The sequence below is a fragment of the Choloepus didactylus genome, chromosome 1, assembly GCF_015220235.1.
Source record: "Choloepus didactylus isolate mChoDid1 chromosome 1, mChoDid1.pri, whole genome shotgun sequence".
NCBI lineage: Eukaryota > Metazoa > Chordata > Mammalia > Pilosa > Megalonychidae > Choloepus > Choloepus didactylus.
The window spans coordinates 77,014,327-77,039,632 of NC_051307.1; the positions used below are offsets into that span (position 1 = coordinate 77,014,327).

The 25,306-nt window shown below is 40.7% G+C and overlaps 1 protein-coding gene across 1 annotated transcript in view; it reads left to right on the forward strand.

The window, feature by feature from the left end:
* Window positions 1-21,459, forward strand: part of PLCXD2 (phosphatidylinositol specific phospholipase C X domain containing 2) — a 63,726-nt gene extending 42,267 nt beyond the window's left edge. Inside the window, exons 2-4 of the mRNA XM_037835250.1 lie at window positions 4,234-4,694; window positions 10,043-10,284; window positions 15,318-21,459. Coding sequence (XP_037691178.1) covers window positions 4,234-4,694; window positions 10,043-10,284; window positions 15,318-15,477 — 863 coding nt within the window. The 3' untranslated portion in view covers window positions 15,478-21,459. The remainder of the gene's footprint in view (window positions 1-4,233; window positions 4,695-10,042; window positions 10,285-15,317) is intronic.
* Window positions 21,460-25,306: the final 3,847 nt, after the last annotated feature.

Here is a 25,306-nt window from a genome sequence, read left to right on the forward strand (position 1 = left end):
CTAGATCAAGAAAAAAAAGGTACTTTCTCTTTCTTTCCCTCTTAAAACTGGATGCCTCTCAGTTATTATATACAGAATTAAGGATAGTAATGCAGATAAACAGAGTCCAAAATGGAATTATTTGGATGGGGGTGGAAATTACCTAGGAACAAATGAATTTAAATCAAATAATTACATAAAGATTTTCAAATTATTCTCTCTTCTCAGAGACTTACAAATGCAGAGGTAGCAATAGACGAAGCTTTGAGTGGCACCAGTGATTCATTGCACCAGTGCAATGACTGAGAGGAGGAGATGGGCTATTCCTCCCAGCCCCACTGGGGGGCACTGCTGCCTGACCAGAGCCGTGCACCCTAAGAGAAAAGAACCTGGGCCCTCAAGAACCCCGTGGTCTCTAGAGGGAAAAGAGAGGAAGAGAAATTAAGACCAGTTTACAAATAACTCAAAATCAAAGGCTAAATCAAAAAAAGTACCAAGAAGGGTTTATGGGTTTTCAAAAGGGGCTGAAAACCAGGGAATCAGAAGAGACTTCATGGGGAAAGTAACTTTTACTTTGGGTTGTGAGGGCTGGGGAACAACCGTAGAAAGAGTTGGGGTGAGAGTATATTTCATGACAGGTATCGGCAAAAGAAAGTAAATAGAGTCCAGAAAGGACCCTGCCTGTCATACTGCTCACTAACTGATGCCAGGCTACATAGCTGCTGAAAGATGAGTCTGGAAAAAAAAATAATAATTCACTGGAGACATATTGAAGAGAGTCCTAATCAGCAGGGCTCAGGGGGATAACTTGATTTGGGAGGTAGCGGGGAGGAGGAAAATGGATAATGAGAGTTGTAACTTAAGATAACAGGTAATGAGTGAATGGATGAGGGGGGTGGCAGTGAAAGACTAAAGGAAGAGATAGGTTTGACACATGTTGCAAAGGTCAAATTTCAGTTTTGGTGACTGGTTGAAAGAAGACGGTGAGTGAAAGGGAAGAATTTAAATGGAATCCAAAGTGTCGGCTGAGTGGCTGGGTAAATTATTGGCAGAAAATCCAGAGAGGCCCTTGTGGGGGTGAGAGGGACAGCATGAGTAGCTGGACTTTGAAAATACGTAATTTGTTGTGTGAGCAGGCCATCAGGTGGGAGACTGCAGCAGGAAGTTGGAAACACAGATTTGGAACTTGAATCTGGGCTAGAAATGAAGTTTTTGGTGTCATCTGCATAATGGCACTGTGGTAAACTGGGGGAGTGGAGGAAGTCTCTGAGAAGAGGTGGCTTGGTGAAGCCTCATGGAAGTCAACAAGAATAAGTCCATTTGGATTTGTTGTTTCGAGAGTTGTCAAGATGGAGAGTAGCAATGGAAGGACAGGTGGTGGACTTAGATGAGGGAGTGGGTAGACCAAGGAGACCAAGGCAGCAGGTAGGAGAGAGAGGACAGTAGCCTGAAGGGGTGAGACATGTAAGGGAAAGTGTTTTGTTTTGTTCATAAGATAAAGGGATACCACTTAAATCTATTCTAGACAGAAATAAAGGAACAGTAGTGAGGGGGTGTGTGAAGACACATAGGGACTGTGTGGAAGGAAAAAAGCCTCTGAGCCCTCGGGTAGTAACAACAAAAATGCTTTCAGTGGCAGCAATCACAGCAGGTTGAGTCCTAAACTGTTTTCCAAGCCTATAATAAAACAAACCAGAACACTGGTGTCCCTAACAACTCCCATACAGCAATTCTAGGGAATAAGGGCCAATGGAGCAGGGTTTTTTCTTCTGTAGAATGCATGAACTGAACTTACTTCAGACATCCAAGGGTAGAGAAGAGAATTACCCTCACTCCAGACTGTCTTGAAAGATTAAGAAGACTTCCATGGGAAGAAAGGAGGAAACTTTGATAAGTACTATTTACAGATTGCATGACTTGTAAATTGTCTATGTGCAGAACAGGGGAAGGGGTTTTTAGCCTGTTTTTCCAAAAAGAAATAGTTAAATATACTTAAGTACTTGAATTGTTATTTCACTCGCCCTATATGAGGCAAAAACTTTCTGGAAAAAAAGAAACATGAGGGGAAAAATATTAATAGTAGTTACCAAGCAATATGGGCCTTGCCTGCCATAGGCTTGGGTAGGACAGCCACTATAATACATTCAGCAAACCATCTGCCCCATTGTCCTGCCCTGTCCTGTAAGAAGTGGGGCAGTTCTGGGCACAGAATGTCAGAAAAGATAAGGCGAGGCCCTGGAAATGAAAGAGGGAGCAGAGAGGTAAGGAGAGACTGCGTGTTCCCAGGGAATGTGCTCTCCCTCCCCCGTGGGAGGGACAGGGTGCCACGCATGCCTCTGTGTATTCAGAGTGGTCCCCAGGGTCCCGTCATTGTCACATTTCTACACAGTCCTCAGACACTGAGAAGAATGTTGGAGGTTGTTAGCACATTTCCCTCTGGAGATGAACCAGAGTACACCAGAGGGGATTCTTCTCTCCTCAGTGCTGGGATAATGTCTATTTCCTAATGCCCAGGGAAGAATTAAGTTCAATATGTGCTTCGCAGTGTATTACACACTCAATCCTGAACAGCTGGGCTGGTAATACAATTTAAGAAGTGAGAACTGGCTGTTTACCATCTATATATAATTTATTCATAATATATCTCACAGTGAGGAGGTATAAAAATTTCCTGTTTCTGTACAGCCAAAGGAATCAGAGCATTAGGGAAACATCCCGTGAGTCTCATTAACAGAGATAACCAATGTGGAAAATCCGGGGGGACTTGCTCCACATTTCCACTAGGCATTTTTTTTTTTTTACCTGAAGTATGCTGATAATTTTCTCAGTTGCAGAATTCACTTTGCTTGAGGATTAATAAATATGTTTTTCAGTATCTTTCATGTTCTAGATGTCACATAAAAATAAAGCATCATGTTCCACCTTTTTCTATTTCACTTTATTTCTGAGAAGAGAAAACAATAAAGCCGTAACTGAATGATTTATTTTCAAGAAAGTGAAAATAGTATGACATAAAACAGTAAAATTTTTAATAATTCTATATTACATATAAAATGCCTACTCTAAAATTTAGTTAAAAGGGTAGCTGGTCATCATCAACTAGTATAAATACAAGAATTTTGATCTTATAAGGATGGTAGTGGCAAGACCAAGATAAGTAGTATAAGAACAAGGGCTTTTTGCCTTCTAGATTTGCTTGCAAAGTACAGCCACCTATGTGAAGCCCCACACTCCCAGAGCTGGTCACAGAGTTAACCAGATTAGCCTGCCGCATGAGTTATTGGATAGTAAGCATAATGATGGCTAACATTGGATAGAAGCCAATGACAAAGTGAAAGGGGTTTGTTAAAGATGATTTTCACCTTAAAATAGTTAACTATTGAAATATATTTCTCGGTCTAGTTAGAAATATGTCTATTGTGGCCACCTCTACATTGTAATAATAAGACAATCTCAATGTCTAGGAGGATCCTTAAGTTAACTCTTGCTCTTAAAGACAGAGGAAGGGAATGTGCACTTAGATCGTTTAATAGCAGTTTCAGCTCATTCAGAGAGGAGTTCAAAAAGAAGGCCGTATAACTAACCTTTGTTAAGCCCTTCACAGTGTTTATCTGATCTTTCGAGAAATCATTCCTGTTGACCCAGATTTTTACGATAAAAATACAGTGTATATGATAGTATAAAAAGAAGAAATTTTTTTTTTAATTCTGCCCTTCCCATTTAATTTATTATGCATCATCTAGACTGACGCATCGTTTTCATATCATTTGTTTCAAAGTGGATATGCCACAATTAAGCATTCTTCTGTGGGGCACTTAAGCAAGAGATACTTTGTCTCTCTTATGAATTTTCTTCAGCAAATATCTTTGTTTTCGCACATGTTAGATTTTCTTTCCTCAGAATTGCTCTTCTGAAATTAAATTACTAGATCAAAGCGTATGAATATTTTAAAGCTCCTATTTCCAAGCATATTTCTACATAGCTTTCCAAATGGGCCTTTATTAATTTACCTTACACCAGCAATATATGAGAATTATAGTATCACCCCAGCTTTAACAAGCTGCTAATTAGACTACATTGTTTTTATTTGTGTTTATTTCATTTCCAGCAAGGTTGAGAATTTTTGCAAGTGTTGATTTACAGTTTTTTGTGTGTGCATTTTGTGTCTTAATGTCTTTTTGTTTTCTTTAGCAAATGGCTTACCTTTCCCAGCACCAAACTAAATACTTTCCTTACCTTTATTGCTTTGTGTAGGTTCTCATGATTCATTCAGCTACTGGGTAGATGAAAAGTCCCCTGTGGGACCTGATCAAACCCCAGCTATCAAACGCCTCGCCAGGATCTCCTTGGTGAAGAAGCTGATGAAAAAATGGTCTGTGACTCAGAACTTGACCTTCCGAGAACAGCTGGAAGCTGGGATCCGCTACTTCGACCTGCGTGTGTCCTCCAAACCAGGGGACACTGACCAGGAGATCTACTTCATCCATGGGCTTTTCGGCATCAAGGTCTGGGATGGGCTGATGGAGATTGACTCATTTCTTACACAGCACCCCCAAGAGATTATTTTCCTGGATTTCAACCACTTCTATGCCATGGATGAGGCCCATCACAAACGCCTGATCCTCAGGATCCAGGAGGCCTTTGGAAACAAGCTGTGCCCACCGTGCAGTGTGGAGAGTTTGACATTGCGAACCCTGTGGGAGAAGAAGCGCCAGGTAGGAAGGAAACACTGATGAGCTTCCAAGGGCAAGAATGTAACTCTTTCTGCTTTTCTGTATTCCTAGCTATGAGGCAGCTCAATCCAGGGCTCTTAGGCTAGAAGGCATTGGTTACTTAGAGTATCAAACCTATACAAACTGTTTCCTGGGCTCTGGGGCTTCAAGGGCTCTCTTGGACCCCGTTGAACTGGGATTGATACCTGCCAAATATTGAAAGCTTGTTTGACCACCTCCTTGGCATCGAAGTTGACTGGTTGGCCTGGCCAGAGCCCGCCCAAGGCAAAGTTGTGAAATTGAGCTAGTTGCCCATTACCTTTCTCCTATTTCCCATAGAGTCCATTTTTATTCTCCTAGTTACCCTCAGGAATAGTCTTTTCCATCTTGCCTTCAACTCAGTGTCAAATAACACTAGCCAAGGTGTTAATGGATAAGTAAAGCGTTAGATGACAGAGGCATGTGATGTGATTCATCCCAGGGTTGTTAACATTTTTAAAGGGCCTTCTTCATAGACTTTGGATCTGGGGGATGAGAAAGAGTTAGGGAAGGAAGGGAAGAACCCACTGAAGGGAGTCCAGACCATGAGAGCATTGGGAAAGGGAGTGTGGGCCTCAAATATATTCCTCTCTGATCCCAAAGGATGATAGACAGCAGTGGAATAGACCTTCAGGCAAGGCCAGCCTCCAATCTAGAGTCTCTTGAAAAAAATTTAAAAAAGGCAAATATCTTTCATTAAAAGTTGTTCATTGCTCATAGATGCATTAGCCAAAACATCTTAAAGAGGCAGATAATTTTGAACTCAGGGAGGAGCTTTTCATTGAAGACCAGATGTAATGAATTAAGGGCCATTTGCTTGCAAAAATGTATTAAGCACCAGTTATATCCCAAGCATTTGGGATAAATCAGTAAATAAAACAAAGATCTTTGCCCTAATGGTGCTTTCTTTCAGGTGGAAGAAGATAAATAGTAGATAGCAAACACAGTAAACACATTATATATAATGCAAGAAAATGAATTATGGAAAAAGAAGAGTATGGTAGGGGAGAATTAGGAGTTGGGGGGGGTTGCAATTTTAATTAAGTTGATCAGAGTAGCCTTCATTGAAAAGATGTCATTTGAGGGAGTTAACCATGTGGATATTTGGGGGAAGAGCTTTCCAGGTAGAGGAACCAGCCAGTGCAAAGGCCCTAAAGCAAGAGTGTGCCTGACATCTTTGAGGAAAGGAAGTGGTCCAGTGGGGCTGGAGAGCAGGTGAAGACAGAATGGTAGAAAGAGGTCAGAGAGATAAGGGGTGGCCAGATCACGGTCCATGTCGGCCTTGTAAAGCCTTGGGCTTTTACCCTGAGAGAGAGAGTGATCCCTGGGAGGGCTGAGCACACTGGTGATGTGATCTGACTTATGTTTAAATGGGATCCCTTTAGTTGCTCTGCTAGGAGGAGACAGGGGATAGGGGGAACCGGCAGAAGTAGGGGAACCAGTGAGGAGACTATTAGTGGAAAGTGGTCAAACTTGAATATAGAAGATAGAACCAATAAGGTTTCCTCATGGATGGTGTTTCAGTTTCCTATGCTGCTCAAGGCAAATACCATGAAATGGGTCATGTTAAACAATGGGAATTTATTTGCTCACAGTTTTGAGGCTGGGAAAATATCCAAATAAAGACATCATCAAGGCAATGCTTTCTTTCTGAAGACTGGCTGCCAGAGATCCTTGGCTCCTTTGGCATATGGCAAGGCATATAGCAGGGTCTCTGATCCCTCTCTTCTCTTCCAGGTTTCACTGATTTTAGCTCCTGGCTTCCATGGCTTTCTCTCCATCTGAATTTCATTTTGCTTATAAAGGACTCCAGTAATAAGGTTCAGCTCCATCCTGATTGAGGTGGAACACCTTAACTTAGGTAGTCTCATCAAAAGGTCCTACTTACGATGAGTTCACACCCACAGGAATGGATTAACTTTTAAGAACATGTTTTTCTGGGGTATAACAGTTCTAAACCATCTCAGATGGGATTTGGGTTATGAAAGAAAGTAAGGCTTCAAGGATGACTCCCAGGTTTGGCCTGAGTAACTAGAAATCTCAGGTTGTTTTTTCACATCCATAAAAATGCGAAGTGTCTTTGACACCACAGAGACTTAAAGAGTTAACTTTTAGTGTCTGTTAAAACATAGCTAAGCTATTTTTTCTTCCACAAAACTTAATTAAAATGATATTTTGCCAAATATTCATCAAATCTCTCCCAACAAGCCCGTTTATATCTGTTCAGACTCACTGGTCTAATTTGGAGAGGATTTTTTCTCCGTGGAGTTTCTATTTACAATATTAAATAGTAGTAATAATAACAACAGTAACAATAACAACATTTATTGGACCTTTATAATGCTCTGGGTACATGTTTTAATCTTTTTGTCTACTCAACAATGCTATGAGGTAGGTACTTTGCTATTGCCCCCCATTTTATAGATGAGAAAACTGAGGGATAGAGAGATTAAGCAATTTACCTAAGAAAAGTTGCTTGTGAGTGGCACAGGCCAGGGGGTCTGCCTCTCCAGAGCTGCCACTCTTAACCAACATGCCAAACTGCTTTTCCCACAAGAATAAGGGAGAAATGCTGTAGAGAAGGACTGCCCAGCAGCTTTTGACACTCTCCAAGGGTTGTTCACATATCTTGGTGATTTTCACAACCAGTATCATATATTATGCTAGTAAAAATGCTTTCTTTTTAATAATGAGATCTTATTAAAAGAGGGTCTCAGAAGGTTAGCAAAATGGGAGAAGACGATGGAGATCTGTAAGAGAGCTTTTCAATATTGGGATTTTGGTAAGATTAGATTAAAATAGAGCCATTATCTTATGATTTCATACACAGATAGTATTCCGGATGGGTTGCCACATTGCATACTAAATTGGTTAGAAATCTGCAGGAACACAGCTATCTTCAGGAACAATGAATTACATGGGCAGTGTATTTCTAGCAGAAGAGTGATAATCTGAGTATAGCTCAAGGCCGGGTGGCATAAGGTCTCATCTTGAGGAAAAGCTCTCCTTTCTTTAAAGCAGTGGGGTGTTATATTAGATTCCTGGGGCTGCCGTAAGAAATTACCAACAACTTGATGGCTTAAAACAACAGAAAGCTGTATTCTCACAGTTCTGGAGGCTAGAAGTCAGAAATCAACATGTTGGGAGGGACACATTCCCTCAGAAGACTCCAGGGCAGAATCCATCCCCTGCCTCCCTCCCAGCTTCTGGTGGTTGCAATCCTTGGCATTCTTCTGCTTGCAGCCTCATCACTCCAAACTCTACTCCATTTTCACATGGAGTTCTCCCTGTGGGTCTTTGAATCCCTGTGTCTTCCCAAGGCTTTCTTATAAAGACACCAGCCATTGGATTTAGGGCCAACTCTAATCCAGCATGACCTCATTTTAAGTTGATAACATCTACAAAGACTCTATTTCCAAGTTAAGGTCACATTCACAGATTCTGGGGTTTAGGACTTCAACATATCTTTTGAGGGAACACAATTCAACCCACAACAGGTGTTTAATGCCATTCAAGAGAGAAGCCATGTCATTTCCTTCTCAAAGAAGAGATAATTGGTTAGTTGTCTCTACAAAGTGTGAAAACTAGTCACTTGGTGGGCAAAAACATTTAAGTGTGGCCTAATGAAACTATGACATACAACTACAAATATTCCTAAGGTTATGAAGGAAAGAGATTTTGATGAATACATCTGAAAAAGGGAGAGCGTCATCGATTTAAATTCTGGGATCCCCCATTCTCCTTCCTTTCTCCATGTCTTCCCTGTCACCATCTCTTCGTAAATACTAAATAAAGAGATCTCAAGCAGTGTCATCTCAAGCAGACTGCCCCTCTGCCAGTACAGTCCATACTCCATGGTGCAGGAGGCCCAGCCTTCCAAACAACCAATTACCTGCTAGGAGGCCATCCTCCCATCTCCCAGGCAATCTGCTTATGATGAGCCTGTGATTAACCTCAATAACACACGTGTTTCTCACAGACATCATTAGCAGTCAGTCAGACATTACTCAAGACCATTAAACACAACAACAACAACTACTTTTGCCTTGTCCGGTGCACCATGCCCGGCACTCCCCTGCTCTCGGCCTTCAGGAGCAGTTAGTCAAGCACCTTAGTCATGTACTAAATGTGCACTGGAAACAGGACAGATGTGTCAGAGCACTTGTTGTTGAGTGCCTGTAGGATTATGCTCTCGAGCCAGCTATCTGAGGATTGCAGTCCAGGGAGTGTAAACACACAGACTGGACATTCCTCCAGGAAGAGATCACTGGTGCCCGTGAAGCAAAAAAATATATATTTATGACTTCTGGAAGCCTCAAGAGCTCTGAATTGGAAGGACCAAAATAGTAATTCCCAGTCCCTCAGCTGCCTCCTAGAAACAATTAATGCTGTGGATGTGGCTTGCTCATTATTTTTAAAATCATCTCCATCCTGAGAGGTCTCGCATGAGGCCTGTTACCTCCGGGACGTCTTCCCTGGTTCACAAGCCACATTCTCTCCCTCTCCTGGGAATGGTAGTTTCATTCAGAGTCACCAATGCACAATTGAACATCTGTTTATTCCCAAATTCTTTCAGTGTGTTCATCTCAACTCCAAGAGCTAAGTGTAAGTGCTGTGAGCCCAGGAACCGTAACTTCTAGACAATACAGGGACTCTCAACCTGAAGCCCACAGATTCCCAAGGAGGGTGTATGGATAGAGTTTAAGAAGCCTTGAACTTGAATGGGAAGAATGTACATATTTATGTTCACTAACCTCTAACTGAAAATTAGTATAGCCATTGATCGTGGGTGCAGGGAGTGACCCACAGCAGTAATGGCCTACCTGTGACCTTATCCCCTCCCCTTAGAAATCACAGCTATTTTCAGAGTTGATATTTCAAAATGTCATTTACATTTATCACCAACTTATTAGACCCACAACAAATCTGTAACAATGTACATGCATTAACTTGTTACAAATTTATTAAATATATTGATTACTGTATTTCAATATACTTGGTTTCTCTTGACATCCTATTTTATTTTACACATTCATTTACAAAAATTATTCTGAGAAGGTGTCCATTATTTTACTATCATCCCAAAGGTGTTCATAACAAAAAAAAAAAAGTTAGGAATCCAAGTCAAGCATGTAGCAAGTGCTCAGTAAATCTCTGCTAGTTGATTTAAATACGTATCTTCACAACATTTCTGACTATCTACATATGTTCATATTTATTTGCTTTTCCCACCAGCAGTTCATCTAAACATGAAGACTTAACATTTAGCTTTTTCATAAATTGCTTTCTTTTTTCTGTTTTGAACATTTCAGGTCCTTATTTTCTACCACTGCCCCTTCTACAAGCAATACCCCTTCCTGTGGCCAGGAAAGAGGATTCCAGCACCCTGGGCAAATACCACAAGCGTGCACAAATTAATTCTCTTCTTGGAGACCACCCTCAGTGAGCGGGCCCCTCTTGGCTCCTTCCACGTCTCTCAAGCTATTCTCACCCCCAGAGTGAAGACCATTGCCCGAGGCCTGGTTGGTGGCCTCAAGAACACTCTGGTGCACAGGTAAAAATTTGTTCCCATCCCACATGTGAGGCTTTTAAAAATATATATCTTGGTTGTCTTCTGAACAAACAGCAGCATAGCCATATTATCTGAAAATTTAAAAATAAAAAAAAACAATAAAAAAAACAAAAAGCCTTCTATTTGAAAAAGCTTTGCATTTGAGATGAATTGCATTAATCATGCCCAAAGGATCTCTAAACACTTTCTCAAAATGTGTGTGTACGTTATGCCATACACACTCTCCAAATGTTGATGTTAACACAAAGCACTTTAAGCCCAATTCACTTCAGGCAGGTAGACACATTGTGTTTGTTCCCCTGCCCTAGCACCTTGCCCAGATTCTCATTCATTTAAGAAGCATTAAATACAGACCGATGTGCTGGGTCCTAGGGATTCAGAGATGGCCCTTCAAGGATTGGGGGTATCTTTCTCCTTTCCATGATGACAGCGATTCCTAAGAAGCAGCTTTCAGTGCCACCCCCCATGCCACAGGCTCAAATCCTTCCTTGGAACAGAATCAAGCCTAACTGTATTGAGGCAGGAGAGGACACCCTTGCCCCCAATCGTTGTATTTGACCATGTTCTTATTCCTGGACACCAGAGAATGATAAGTGCTGTGAAGACAAGGGATGGCTCATATATGTGTATGTGTGTATTTCTATGTTATAAATGCATTCAAATAACAGGGCATCCCTCTCTATCCAAGCTTAGGAAGCCATAGGTTTGAGTAATGAAGGACAGTTAAAAGAATCAGTTTGATACCTGAATTCCAGGTGGTGAGCACTAAGAGTTCAGGTAGTGAAAAGTTCATCCCAAAACATGTCTCTGTTTGGTTATGAGTTTGGATAACATGAGTTCAGATAACAGGAGTTCAGCCAGTAGCAGTTTGGATAGCAATGGGCACCTGCATTCTTCTCTCTTGGTAAGGGCTCGTCACTATGCCTGACATGGACAGAACCAGAAATCCCCTCTGTCTGATTCTACCATCCTGACTGAGTTAGTTGTGCAGAGCTTGGAAAAGAGAGTTTCATAGATCATAGGTTCAGTTCTTTGAAAGATCCAGAATTACAAACTTTCTCTTTTTTTGTAGTATAAGCTCATATATCCACAGTGTTTCTCATGCCTAAATAATGGATTAACATTATTTATTTTTTCATTCAGTGAACATTGAGTACCTAGGAAGGGCTAGTACCAAAGATATAAGATATGAATAGTATATTCTCTGCCCTCATGGAGCTCACAGTATAGCAGGAAAAACAAAGATGTAAATTTCTATAAAGCAATGTAAAATTGCTATCATGAAAGTATGATAATAGTATGTGTAGAGAGCTGTACTAATAAGTTAGAGGGTGTATTTAAAAATAAGAGTAAGTTACATCTGTACAATGTATCCTGAATATAAAGTGTCACTCAGTTGATTTCATTTGATTCTTAAATCAAGCCCCCTTCTAGGCAGGAACATTGCCTAGAGCACATTATCATTCCCATTTTAAGATGGGTCTCAGTGAGGGTAAGTGACCCAGATCCAGTCAGCCAGTAAAGTCAGTAATATATCTCCATCTCTGGGCTTCTGATTGTTGGACCACTGCCCTTTCACTTGTTCAACACTGACTTGAGTATGACATATTTCAGTGCCCTATTCCTTTCTGATTCAAGAAGCTCTAATTGTCGTACTGATACTTGAATCTGGCCAGATCTTATTGGTTACAACTGTTAACCCAGAATGTCACAGTGATTTTCACTCTTGTAAACTCCTAGAACTTTAATCTGGCTGCAAACAAAGCATAGGTGCTTTCATTTAGTGGTAATGATGGTGGCATGCACCCGAAATCAAGGTATCCTAGCATGCCAGTGTCCTCGTCCTGATAGCAAACAGATATCTTCAAGATTGGAGAAATGCTTTGGCATTTTGACCCCTGCTGGTCTCAAGAATATTACAGGGATGTGTCATACATTCCTAGGCCTGTGTATCAACCGAAGGAGGAAATGCAGCTCTGTGCAGTAGTTTCCAAAAGCCAGCTCAAGCCACGGCTGGCATTTTCTCCTGGCTATCAAACAAGCATATGATGCCAGCAGTTCTCACAGGGACTTTCCCTGGGTTCCAGCACCCCCAGGATCAGTGCTGACTAATGAGCCACACCCGTGAGCTGTCAAAGTGGTCCTGGGCACTGACTCTCAGTTCAAGCCAATGGAAAAGGACAAGGTGTATTTCCCTACAGATGTGGAGTGACCTGAGTTCTTGATCACCTTGCTTCATCACCCTAGAAGAAAGCCACTAAAATACAGCCATTCTGACAGAATTTCTATGGTGGTATTCCCCAGATTCTTAGAAATAAACCATGCACTCCTACTGAAATCAAATGAAAGTGAGTTTTGCCTGAAGCCTGAGGACAGAGCATCTATGGACTGAAATCAAGAGACTTGAGATTGAAACCTAACTCCTTCCCCAATCAACAGGGTGACCTTGGACAAGTCTCTTGACATCTCTGAGATAAAGCTTCCTCACCAATTAAATGGGATTGATAATACCACTCTAGATTGTCGAGTCTTAAATAGAGTAGCATGAAAAATACCACAGTGCCCGAAATAAAATAGGCACACCTTCTCTATTAGTAAAAACAAACAAAAACAGGAACACTGTGGACCAGGTTTGTTCTCAGTAGGGACTTAAGGTCAAAGGGAAGTTGTTAGCTTACTGCTCTGCAGCCTGTGTGCTTTGGTGCCTTGGGGGCCTGTCAGCAATATCTAGCTCTTAGCCTTTTGACCAGATCTTTCCTTTTGGTAAATGCCAGGAGTTAAGAAAATAAACTTCTCTTCACAGTCGGTTTACACTTCCCTCTCTTTGTACGTAATCCTGGTTATTTGATCCTTGGCTTGGAGAAGGTTGACACATGCAACCCGAAGCTGACACAGAGTTCTTTGTCATCGGAGACCACAGATACATACCTTTCCCACGTTTCTCTGCTCGAGCTCCAGGGAACCTCGAGTCTGGACCCTGGCTGCTGTTGCCTGGGTTGCTTCTAGGCCTTCACGTCTCACTTTCCCACGATGACCAGAAGATGGCGCTCGCGTTTCATGCGTAAACACTGACCAGTGATTTTTTTTCCAACATGAAGTCTGGAATTTGAGGCTCAGGGCTCCTGCATCCTTCAGGGGGCCGCTGTCTCTATTGCAGTCTCTGTCTCCAAGGGAAGACTGCATCTGCAGCCTCTAATTGTCAGGTCACAATTTTTTTTTTTTTTTGCCTAAGCAACAAATACTCCCAAATATACTCCACCATTAATGATTCCTTTCGCACTAAACACTTACCTAGTACCTACTATATCCCAGGCACTGTTCTAAAACTTTACATATATTACTTTATTTAATTCCAAAAAATCTGTAAGGAATAAGTATATAGTACTTATTACTATTTACAGAGGGAGAACTGAGGCACAGAGAAATTCAATAACTTAAGGTCAGATTCAGGTTTTCAGGAGTCCCAGTTAAAAATGGAAATACTCCTGGGAGGATGATCTATTAAGTCATAATCAGCCATTAATATTGAAATGTGAGTTGATTTATGACTATTTTAGCTCACCGCTGATTATAGAGTCCACTGAACAAGGAAAAGAGGCCCAGGACCAATTACAGTTGTCATGGTGAGAGAAGAAGAAAGAGCAGAAGGACAAAACGCTGCCAAGCCCATGTTAGGGTTGTCTGGAAGGCTGAGAAGGGAGGCTGTAAGCTAAAAGAAGTGGGGCGGGCCTTTGAAGGAGAGGGGAAAGAGAGAAACCAGGCCGAGTGTTATCAAAAGATAAAAGGGCCAATTAAGATAAACTTTTATTTCCTATTTTTGCCTAAAGAAAATCCCTTAACCAAAACGCAAGTTTTAGTTTGTGACTTCCTGAAAGCATTCGCGAATTACTGAGTATTTAGTGGGCTGTTTTTGCCATGATTGAAAACTATAAGTACACTTATGCTCTCTCCTCTATGCTTCCCGTGGTATTTTAAACTTGGTACTAGTCAAGAAATTATCACATTGAATTGTCTTTATTTGTTTATGGCACTAAACTGTAAGCCACTTTGGACAAAATTTTCTGTTCCATAGGAAGTTCTCAATTTGTAAAATGAGACTGAGACGGATACAACTGAGTATGCACTGGTCTTCTAAGAAACTACAAATAGTACTGGAATAACCAGAATGGAAAATAGTGCTGGAATAACTGCAAATCCGTATGGAAAATGTGAACCTTGACTCCTACTAATTCGAGACGGGTCTTAGAGCTATACATAAAAACTAAAATAAAACTTTGAGGAGAAAGCATAGGAGAATATCTTTGAGACTTGGGAGTAGGCAAAGTTACTTAGACAGGTAACAAATTTTTATGGTTGTATAAAAGAAAAAACAATGATAAATTAGACTTTTTCAAAATTAAAGACCTGAGCTCATCAGAATGTACCATTAAGAAAATGAATAGACAAACTACAGGCTGACAGAAAATATTCACAAAACATACCTGACCAAAGACTAGTATCCAGGATATATAAATAACTCCTACAACATAGCAATAAAAAAGACAAACCAAAAACACATGGCAAAAAGAATTGAACAGATATTTCCTAATAAAAGATACACATATGGCCAATTAGCCCATGACAAAGTGCTCAACATTAGTCATCAGTGCTTACTGTAAAATTATTTCAGCTTTGCTGTATGTTTGACAATTTTCGTAATAAAAACAATTAAGGAACCCACCAATAACAAGGCTCTTGATCTTAATTTTTTAAGATGCTGTTGATATAGGCTCTCTTTGGTGCTTGGGCAAATAATGTCCTCTTACAACAAAGAATCCCTGGAAAATCCAGTTCTCTGACTGAATAGTGATCACTTTGTCTCTGAAGGACATATGAAGCTTAAGTTGACAAAATTCCAGGGGCATGTGCTTTTGTTGACATGCTTTTGTTATACCAGTGGAAATGTTTTGTTTCTGTTTCTGAAGAAGTCCCTCTAAACTCTACTCTCCATTCTTTCTTCTCCCAATACTGTGTAGGAATCTTCCTGCCATCCTAGACTGGGTGAAAACTCAGAAACCTGGAGCCATGGGTGTCAACATCATCACATCTGACTTTGTGGACCTGGTGGACTTTGCCACGACCGTCATTGAGTTGAATGACCTGCTACAGGAAGACAGAGCTTTGGCTAAATGCTGATTTAATTTTTTATTTCACTTACTGTTGGATTTATTGATCCATGGTAGAGTACTAAAGCATTCCCCATTAGGATGGCCTCTGGGCAGTGATGGTGAAGTAATTAAGAGGAGGAGACCATTTTTTCCCTCCTCAGAGGGCCATGTGGGTAAAATTACAGGGCTTTTAATTGCATTTTCCCCAAATGAGACTTTTAAAAAACTCAAGTCCAAGGGAAGAAAGCATGTTTCACGTGATAAAGGTCAAGATGTCCCCAGTGGCTTAAGGAGGTGAATGGAATATGGAAATAGGGTCTCCAGGTTCCATTGGGGTGTGGAGTGTCTGCTAATTGGCCTATTTCCCTGGTATCTTCTAGGATGTTGTGTTTGAGCCAGTGAAAGGGCTAATACCAGAAAGATATTGCAGGTAGAAAGAATAAGTCGAGGCACACGTGGACCACCCTGTGGGACAACTCTAACATCCAAAGGAGAGTAGGGGCAATGCACTAGTTCTCTCTAGAAATGGTGAATGTCACCACTTCTTCCCTGAGAAATTAAAATGTATTTATCACCAAGGTATTTTAGCCACAAGCTGTTCTTGCAACTTGTCCTGGTCAGTGGTCACCTGATTTCTTTAGCTAAATAGTACATTCTGCCCTTGGTATCAAAAATGTATTTCCCAGTTTTAGAAAATTGGTTCCTTTCCATTTCTTTTGGCCCATCCTTAAAAAATGAAAGGAACAGTGACAGAAGATCTTTTCAGTTGTGGGACCCAACAAAAGATAGACATGCATGTTTGTCGCATGCCAGATTTCTTTGATTTAATTCTGTAGCTTCTCCCAAAATGGCTGGCAGGCAAGCACCTGCATCATTTTGGAAAATTCCTCTTTGGAGTGGGATCTTCAAGCCAGACCTTGAAATTGCATTTTGTAGTCTGCATGTGGGACATTAAGTGGAAGGCACTTTGTCCGTGATACCATGGAGGCAGAAGCAGGATGCATGGGAAAGTGCAATGACATTAAAGGAGGAAGCTGCAAGTGGGTTTGGAGCTGTTCTGTAACTCCTGGAAACAAGACTACCTCGGGAACATGTGGGATGACTTTTGTGTCATCAAGTGAGAAACACCCAGTGTTGGAACATTTCCAATTGGTGTACTTTCTGCAGATTGTTTTGAGCCTACTAATCACCACTGCATGAGGGCTTTGAAACTCAAGAGGGGATTTTTAAAAATTATTATTGATAAGAGGTGCTTATCCATAAAGAGCCCTCTTGTGTCTTTATTTATTTATTTATCTGCTTATTTATTTATTTATTTATAGATTAAGTGTCCGCAGTGCTTTTTGCCTCAGGAGCACTCACAAAGGAGCTTCCTGAGCTTTTCTTCCCCCTCCCAGGACAGATGCTGCCGTGGTCTTCCTCCCATCCACAGGACCTCTCATCTCAGGACCGGTGTGACGTCTGACTCTGCTGTGGATGTCCTGGCTCTGCTCTCCCCCACCCCCAGCCTTGCCAGGGACAGTGGATATGTTTGGCTGTGGTCCAGATCTGATAAGCCACTACCAAGCCACACCCTGGCTTGACAGAAGATGAAATGGGTCATGAAAAACTCTCAGCTCTTGAGGTGGACCCTCCAGAAGAGAGTCGAAAAGAGAAGAAGCCAGAAAGAAAACTGGCCCTGGGAGTGAGTGTATTTCAGTGCTCCTCAGCATTGTCTGAGAATCTCCAGGGGAAGGTGTCAGCCTCTGAATTCTTCAAGGAGGAAATGAGAAGATAGGATCCCAGGTGAATGTGTGCATTTAAAATGATTGTTTGGACCCTTCCCCAAGCAACTTCCTGTTTTTCTCCTTTGATGCTCCAAGCTGGATTTTGCAAGTTGCCTGCTGTGGGGGTATCCTAGTTGACTACTACAAGCACATGCAACCCCCAACTCTTGGTCTTCCAGCCTCTATTTTCTGTAAAGTAATCAAAGTCCTGACCTTTAGTTTCCACTACTTGAGGAGGTCACAATGCAAATGCTTCTGGGAAAATCTGTTTTAACTTCCTGTTTTCTTGCATTTGAATTCCTCCCTGAAGAGGTTCCTGGGATAGCATTGTCAAATTCTGAAGGGCCTTCTCTGGATGGGAGTGCCCTCACTTTCTTCATTTCCCTTCAATGCTGATATTAAACCCCAGTGACAAGCACTAAAATCCCTGGCCTTACCTCAGGGTTTTATTTTTTGTCAATTGTTTTATTTTGTCTTTTATTTTCATTCTTGATCAATTGCTAGGGACTAGGTCATTTCCTCTCTTTTAACCCTTTATTACTTGGCAAAAAGCTAAGGAGGCAAGAGGAGACTTATTCTGCTCTGTTTTATTTGAGCCTCAGCTTTGCCCAGGTGCTTGGTGCTATGAGGCCAGGTGTGTTGACAGGTATCTGCACAGGATGCCCATGACACCCAAGGGCTGCTGACTGTTCAGTGACATGTTTACTTGATTTTCTCCCTTAGTTTTTAAATATATAATTGCACTTCACTTGGGTTGTAACATTTAAGTGCACCTCAGTGTTTGCATGGTAAAAGTCAAAAAGCATGGCACAAAAGCACAGAAAACTATATACCAAGGTTGCATGCTTGGTGGAGTCCTGCTCTCTGTGGGTGCAGGTTCCCACTCTGTCATGCTACTATGGGTTGCCCGCCTTGCTTATATTTGGAAAATCTGCACAGGAGTTCTGGCAGGTAGGAGGAGGAGTGTTTACAATTCCCTGATATACACTCTTGAATTGGCAGAATTGCTGCCCTGAGAAAAGTCACTTAACACATTGTAAAGGATGTATGTATTCTGCTCCTGGATTATGAGGCTGGGGAGGAGACCTCAGTCAGGCAGAAAAGACAGAGGGAGAGTAGACTTTAGGGTCTATGGTCCATTCTGCATCTGCTGATAACAAAAATGGTGACCCAACCACATCAGTTATTCTTATAAGTTCTGTGATCCTTTCAGATCAAAACAAGGCTATCACACTTGCTCAGAATTAACTTCAAGATCAACTAAAGTCTCCCTGATTGAGCCAAAGAGAACTTCAGTTTCACAGGATTCGGGACCATATTTATTTGGAAATGTAGACTGAGCTTCTCATGAACTACCTGGATCATTTCCCACATGGCCACATTCCCATGATTTTTGACAAAGGTGACTAACAGGTTTTAGTTAGATTGGGGTGGTGTTTAAAGGCTTGAACTTTGAGCCTCTTAGAGGTGCCACTGTGTTTTTGATGGGTGCAGAGATATTCTTAGAGAGAGAGGTCAAATGAAATTGATGGAAGGGAATATGTTATTGAGAATTGAATTTTAAATTAATGGCAACTGTAAGAGAATTAAGCCAAAATCTTCTTTGTATGTTTGCTGGATTAGACTCTTGGGCATTAGGGTTAGTCACTTTCCTTATCTCTGAGCCCAGGCCCCTGAATTCTTGAGAATACTCAAGCCACAGTCCAAACCGAAGATCATATAAATTCAAAACAAAAAGCACAAAATCTGAGCCTAGAAAATGATAGATCATAAGAGCCCTAGTTCTTTTCTTCATGACCTTCTCTTATTCACATAAAAAAAAAAGGTTTTTGTTTCTGTTCAAGAAAATAATGCAGTGCTGTAGTGTGTCAGGGTTTTCTATCTCTGGTTTTCTGAATCTTAACCATTAGAAAGTACTACCTGAAGAAACATTACAACTCTACTAGAAGGTTTTGCACAAAGCTAAAAGGTGGAGAAACAGAAGAAATTAAGAGTGAAATTAAACTTCTTTTTCTTGGGGAGCAAAAGGGCTACACAAAATCAACCATCTGACAGATTTCATTCATGCCATAGTTGAATTTTTTGAAATGCTTTTTATTGGCAGACTGCAGGTTTGTGCTGTTAGGCTCTGGGAAACAGGATAAGCTAATGAATGGAGTGCAGGCATGAGGCTCTCCTCACTTGGCTGAGCAAGTGATCCCGTGCGAAATTTGACTTGGTTCCTTCATCTGTAGTAAGGATGCTGTTTGCTATTTTAGAAAGTGTTTTGTAAACTTCAGTTGCCTACCTCCCCAAAATGTAAGGTCCCTATGTTTAGGTTGAATTCCTTACACTCAAGAGGTTGTATAGATGTGGTAATTCTTCCTTCTATGGTATGTGAAGAAGGCTACTTGGGTTCATTTCCCAAAAGTGTGTTATAGAATGAGGGGACTTTGTCTGGAAATGGTACCCTTAGTGATCTGTATAATGAAATGAGTAGGGCTGAAAGAAATCAACAAATATGTATGTGGGTTCATGAGAGGTAGGCTTTCCCAAATACATGCTGAATAGCCTTATGATGCCAAGAGAAGACCAGTAGAAATTGAAACCATTAGACGTCCAAACTAACATTCAGTTTACTTTCTATGGATTCAACACAGCTGTCCCTATGAATTCTGCCAACTTTCCGGTACATCTTAGCCCTCTGCCTCAGGCTGCTCCCTGGTATTTGCCACCATAGTTTTGTCACTCACAAGCATTGCTTTGGGGCACACAGGAGTGAACTGATTGGGTGATAAGAGATTCAGCTGGAAATTTTACCCTAAATTCTAAACAATACTAAAGAACTCCTTACTGTCCCAAGAGATGTGCTATCTCCTTATCCTGTGAATTCCTCAGTTTCCTACTAGAAATAATGACACTGCCAATTGGCACAAGAATATCTCTGAACTAGCCCTATAACCAGAACTATACAACAAAATGCTACTGCTTTTGTTAAAATAGCATAGACACTGTAAAAACATTCTAAGATAACTCTTCCTATCTTATGATGGATATTGTGTTCTAGCATTTTCTGCAACAAAACTTGTTCTTAGGATTTTCAAACTCTTTTCTAGGACAAACAGCTTAGATAAAATATTTCCCTTCTCTCCTCTGGGAATAGAACCCCACAGTCTATAGGGGCAGCCCCATCAATACGCTAGAGGCACTTCCTGTCTTGTTCCTTTTCATCTCCTTCTTAGAATGCCACTTTCTCCTCTTATCTCCTGGCCAGCCTCTATCATCTGCTGATTACTATTAATTACAAGATGCTGGAGAAACTTACAATAGAAGGCAGACATTCAGTGATGTCCAAGCACACTTCTACCATGGTGGTTATTGATCTTTACTCTGTGCCTCCCTCTCTCTGTCTGCCCCATCACTAGAACTATACCTTATTGGAGCCCAGGATTTGGAGCCAATACTTAATTCAAGTAGCAGAGGCTTGCTCACAAGCTTTGAGCCCAATACGAAGCACAGCACTTTGAAAAGTCAAATAGGCCTTTGATAGCTTTGTACATTTGCAGTTTACATGATTACATAGAAGACTTCAGTCATGAAGCTATAGTATCAATATAATAAATCTTAGAACAGATTTAGAAACAGTGATAACTTGCTGCTATTACACTTACTAATTTACACCCCAATATTAATAAGTATTAAATACAGATTATGTATACATTATGCATTATTTGTATTGTATATATGCCAATTATAATGTCACTTAACCTCATTGATCAGCAATTAGAAAATATGGAGATTGTCAAGGTGAAAATAAGTTTTGATCAATTCAAATAATATGTGAATCTGATCGATTCTCTATTAGATACTATATTTTGTCCTCGATTGCTTGTTTTATACTACAGTGCATGCTGTTTCCTAAATTAATTAAATAATATCAACATTAAATGATACCAATTTTAAAGTTAGAATTAAATTTTTGCAAATATGCCGCCTGATATTCTGAAATGTGTCTTGTGGCTTATCTTATTCAGATACATTTCACTTGACTATTTTTTCCCCTAGGAAATAATTGTTCCGATATATCTCTCTCCTTCCTTGTAACCTTGTTTAAACTGCTTAAGTCAAACTAGAACATTGTAAAGCCAGAATACCTCATTTTAACTGTGAAAAAAAATTGATATGATGACATGATGTGTTTTGTTGTTGCATTTGTTTTAAACTACCTAAATAGGTTTAACTCTGATAATAAATATAAAACTTTGATAGACATTATTCCTTTGTTTGGACACACATTTTATTATTGGTCTAATTTTGTTTTAAAGTGTTATAGACTCAGCATCCATAAGATACTTTATTATATGATATTGGGTAAAGACCCTCACAGCCATATTTAGTACACACTGGGATTAAACTTGCCTTTATTCATCAGGATATGCAATGCGCTAAGTGTGTAGACAACCTTTGCACCGTTATGCCTTTCCAAGCTTCATTCTTAACACTTCAGTTATTTCTGCTAGGCTTAAGCTAGATCTTACCAACCTCCATATTCTCACCTGATCACTATCCCCAGCCCAAGTTACTTGGAATGACTGCCAAGTGCTCAGAAACAGAGGGATACAGATATTCCATTTTTGCATGTACAAAGGGTAAATAAGAGCAGGTCTGCAGTTTCTGTTGACAAGAAAGATTCAACTAAAAAATAATGGTTTGGGTGAAAGTCCTGTGTATCAATTTAGCAGAAATAGAAGAGATCAAGTTAATTCTAAGTAATTATTCATTTCATACAATCAAATGTCACTACAGGTAACTAAGAGTAATTACATGTCTGTCCCAGTTACCATAGCAACTTAAGAACACAGTCACAGTCAGAATTTTCTGACTGTATTTTTAGTTATTGTTTAGAATTTTTAGTTATTGTTTAGTAAATTTACCATACTGTCCTCCAGTTAACTTTGATAAGCACCACTTTCAGCCATTCCCATTTTATTTTTGCTAATAAACGACATGATATAGATAAAGCTGGGTCCAAATATAAGTAAAACAAGTATAACCTGCATGGTGTCATTGCAAAAATACTACTGGTCAGCCTCCATTTCTGAACACATACTTGGATCAAGACATTGCCTCTGTGACAATGGAGATGTTACATTATATATGAACTCTTTAATATCTAGTCACAGATTAATTTATCATGTTACAATGAGGTTAAATATGTGCTGTTTAGCACAGAACCTAAAAATAGGCATTTAAGAGATGTGCAGAGCTGGGATTTTACCCAACTCCATCATGCCCTGGCTGTGTGACCTGAGACAAGCATACAGAATATAGAGCCAGTAATACCTACTGTGAAGCATTATTGCAAAGGTCAAATAAGAAAGTATGTGGAAAGCATTTTACCACAAAGCTTTGTACATAGTAAATACTCAAGAGTACCTGCTAGTCTTAGCCCTAGGGCCAGGGTTTGGTACGTCTCCACTGCCCCTCCAAATATCACCCAGCACAATCCCATCAACATGACTGACTGCTAACCTTTTTGTTGGTTGGTGAATTATTCAGCAGAAACCAAGCAATGGGAGATACAACAGATAAATTTGGACAGTGAAGAATGTGAAAGTTCTTTGTGTGGCAGATGTGCTGGGACTCTGCAGTAGAAGGTCCAAGGCAGCTGGATGACACTGGGTGCTGAGATTGAGTCTCTCTCTCTCTTTGTCTCTCTCTCTCTCAGGGTGAGTGAGAGGTGTTTGGTAGTTAGGGGCAGAGAAGAACATCTGAAAGCATCACCTGGAGGTGTTCATATAAAAAGATATTTTTGGACCTGATCCCTGGAGTTTCTGATTCTTTGTATCTTAAGGTATATCTTGGGAAATGCAGCTGTAAATACATATTTTGGTGGGTAGCCAGCTTGGGGAATCACCGGACCAAATATGCATTGTTCAGAGAGTGGGATTCGTGCTGTGGGTGGTACGCAAGAAGATACAGGGTGGAAGACGGCCACATCTCTTAACTAGCATTAAAATCATTAATCAGTTAATCAGTTCTTTTGATTAGTCAAGAGAAAAGTCTCAGCTTAGTGATAAAACCTCTCTAACCTTCATTTATCTACCAAAAAAAAAAAAAAAAAATAGTACCTAAGAGTATTGTTTGGTTTGTATTGTCTTCACTCTGTGTTTATCTTCTGTGTATAGCAAGTGGTCCTGGCTTTTTCAACAGTGTTGAAAAGTTTTCCTTTCAAAATAAGTTTTTTAAAGGGACCACTGTGAAGAAACTATGGGAATGACCTAAGCTTATGATCCTTTCCAAGTCGGAAAATAATGCAGTTGATTCCACTGCACACTTTTGCCTAGAACTGGGCTTGCCTGTTCTCTTTTTGAGAAAGTGTCCTAACCAGAGTACATCCTCCACCAAATAAATTTGTAAACAAACAGCTATTCAAAATAAAGAAATCACCTGTTTTTTAATAAGAGAAATTTCTTCATGTTTCCTGTAGTAGCACATGCTCAGATAGTCTTCTCTCCGTCTTGTCTCATGGAGCAATTGAAACAAGGTGAAAAAAGGTCCTGGATCACCCAGTCCCACAGAGGGCTGTGCTGAGTAAACAGGGAAGGCAGGGAACAAACCCCATAGCTTCAGCTTTGAAAGTCATTTCTTTTCTGTGAATTCCTGATGTTGGGATGCCCAAGTGTCGTGGATTTTTGTAGTGTTTTTTCCAAAAGAATTCTTCCTGATCAGCAGTATGTTCCTTTGTTTGCATCCTCTGCAAATCTGCCCACTCTGACCAAAGGAGTGTTGTTATTTTTAAAACTTGAAACCTCTCATTCTCAGTGGATGAGGTTGCAAGGGAGGGACAGGAGCCAAAGCCCGTGTGCCTCAAACCTCACCCAGGATGGCCTGGACAAGTGCCAGTAAAACAAAAGCACTAGTCAGACCAGGGTGTTTTCACAGCTGGGCAGTGTTTGGGGCTAGCATGGGGTGGGGGCGGGGGGACGGAATGGATGGGGGGATGCACAAGAAATGTCAGCCTCTGTCCAGTAGCATCATGTGGCTGAGAGAAGCCCTAAGCAAGCAGCTGGTTTTCATCTAAGGGGCCAAGTGTCTAAAGAGTAGGATTTATCCTGTGGAGAAAAGCCCGAAGAAGCAGAGCTTTTATTGCAAAAGAAGGCCAGTGAAAGCTGTTCTTTGTTTAACCTGAGAACTTAGTTACCTTTTGGCTTCAAGACTTTCCTGCCTTGATCCTTCACTGGGCATTTGCTGAATCCAGGCCCAGGAGGTCTCCTTTCTAGGGCCTCTCTGAAATGTACGAGGATCCAGAAGATGACTTCAGACTGCTGTTTGCAAAAGAAGCTCCCCACACCAGCCCCAACAACAACCTGGTAAGTGTAGAGCTAACTTGCCGTACATCTGAAGACTACTTTGTGGGGCTGGAATGCCCTGAAATGACACACAAGATCTTAGATGGATGTGCAGGTTTTTCTGACAAAGTACCCATAGCTTTCATCACATTCTTCAAGTCTGTGACCATAAGGATTTATAAACTGCCTTTCGAGTGCCTATGAGAATGAGTTATCATTTAAATGTTAAGCATTCAGGAAAGGCTAATTTGAGATAGCAGTAGAAAGTCTTGGTACTTCTTATTTTTAAAAATATTCCAAATCAAGATTCATATTGTTTGTTTACTATAAGTAAATCCTTTCAAGAAGTAAAGTCAGATAAAACAAGATCAAAAGAAACAGACTTAAGCAGGAACAAAGGATCCTAAGAAAAAGTTAGGTGGGATCAAGCAAGGAAGGTGGTAGGAGGAATCAGGCAAGCTTGTGATAAATAGGGATGGCTGGGGTACTAGGCACAGATCTGGGCACCACATTTCAGAGGGAAATAGATAAACTGGCACTTTCCCAGAAAAGGGCAACCAGGGGAGTGAAGGATGTGGAAGTCATGTCACATGAGAAAATGGGGGTGTTGAGTCTCCCAGAAATATTGTGACAAATGTGGCAGGGACATTTTCAAATATTTTCAAATTGTTATATGGCTGAGATTTTAGAATCTTACAACTTTAGATGTAGAAGGGACCAAACAACATTTGAACCAGCCCCTAATGTGACAGGACAGAAA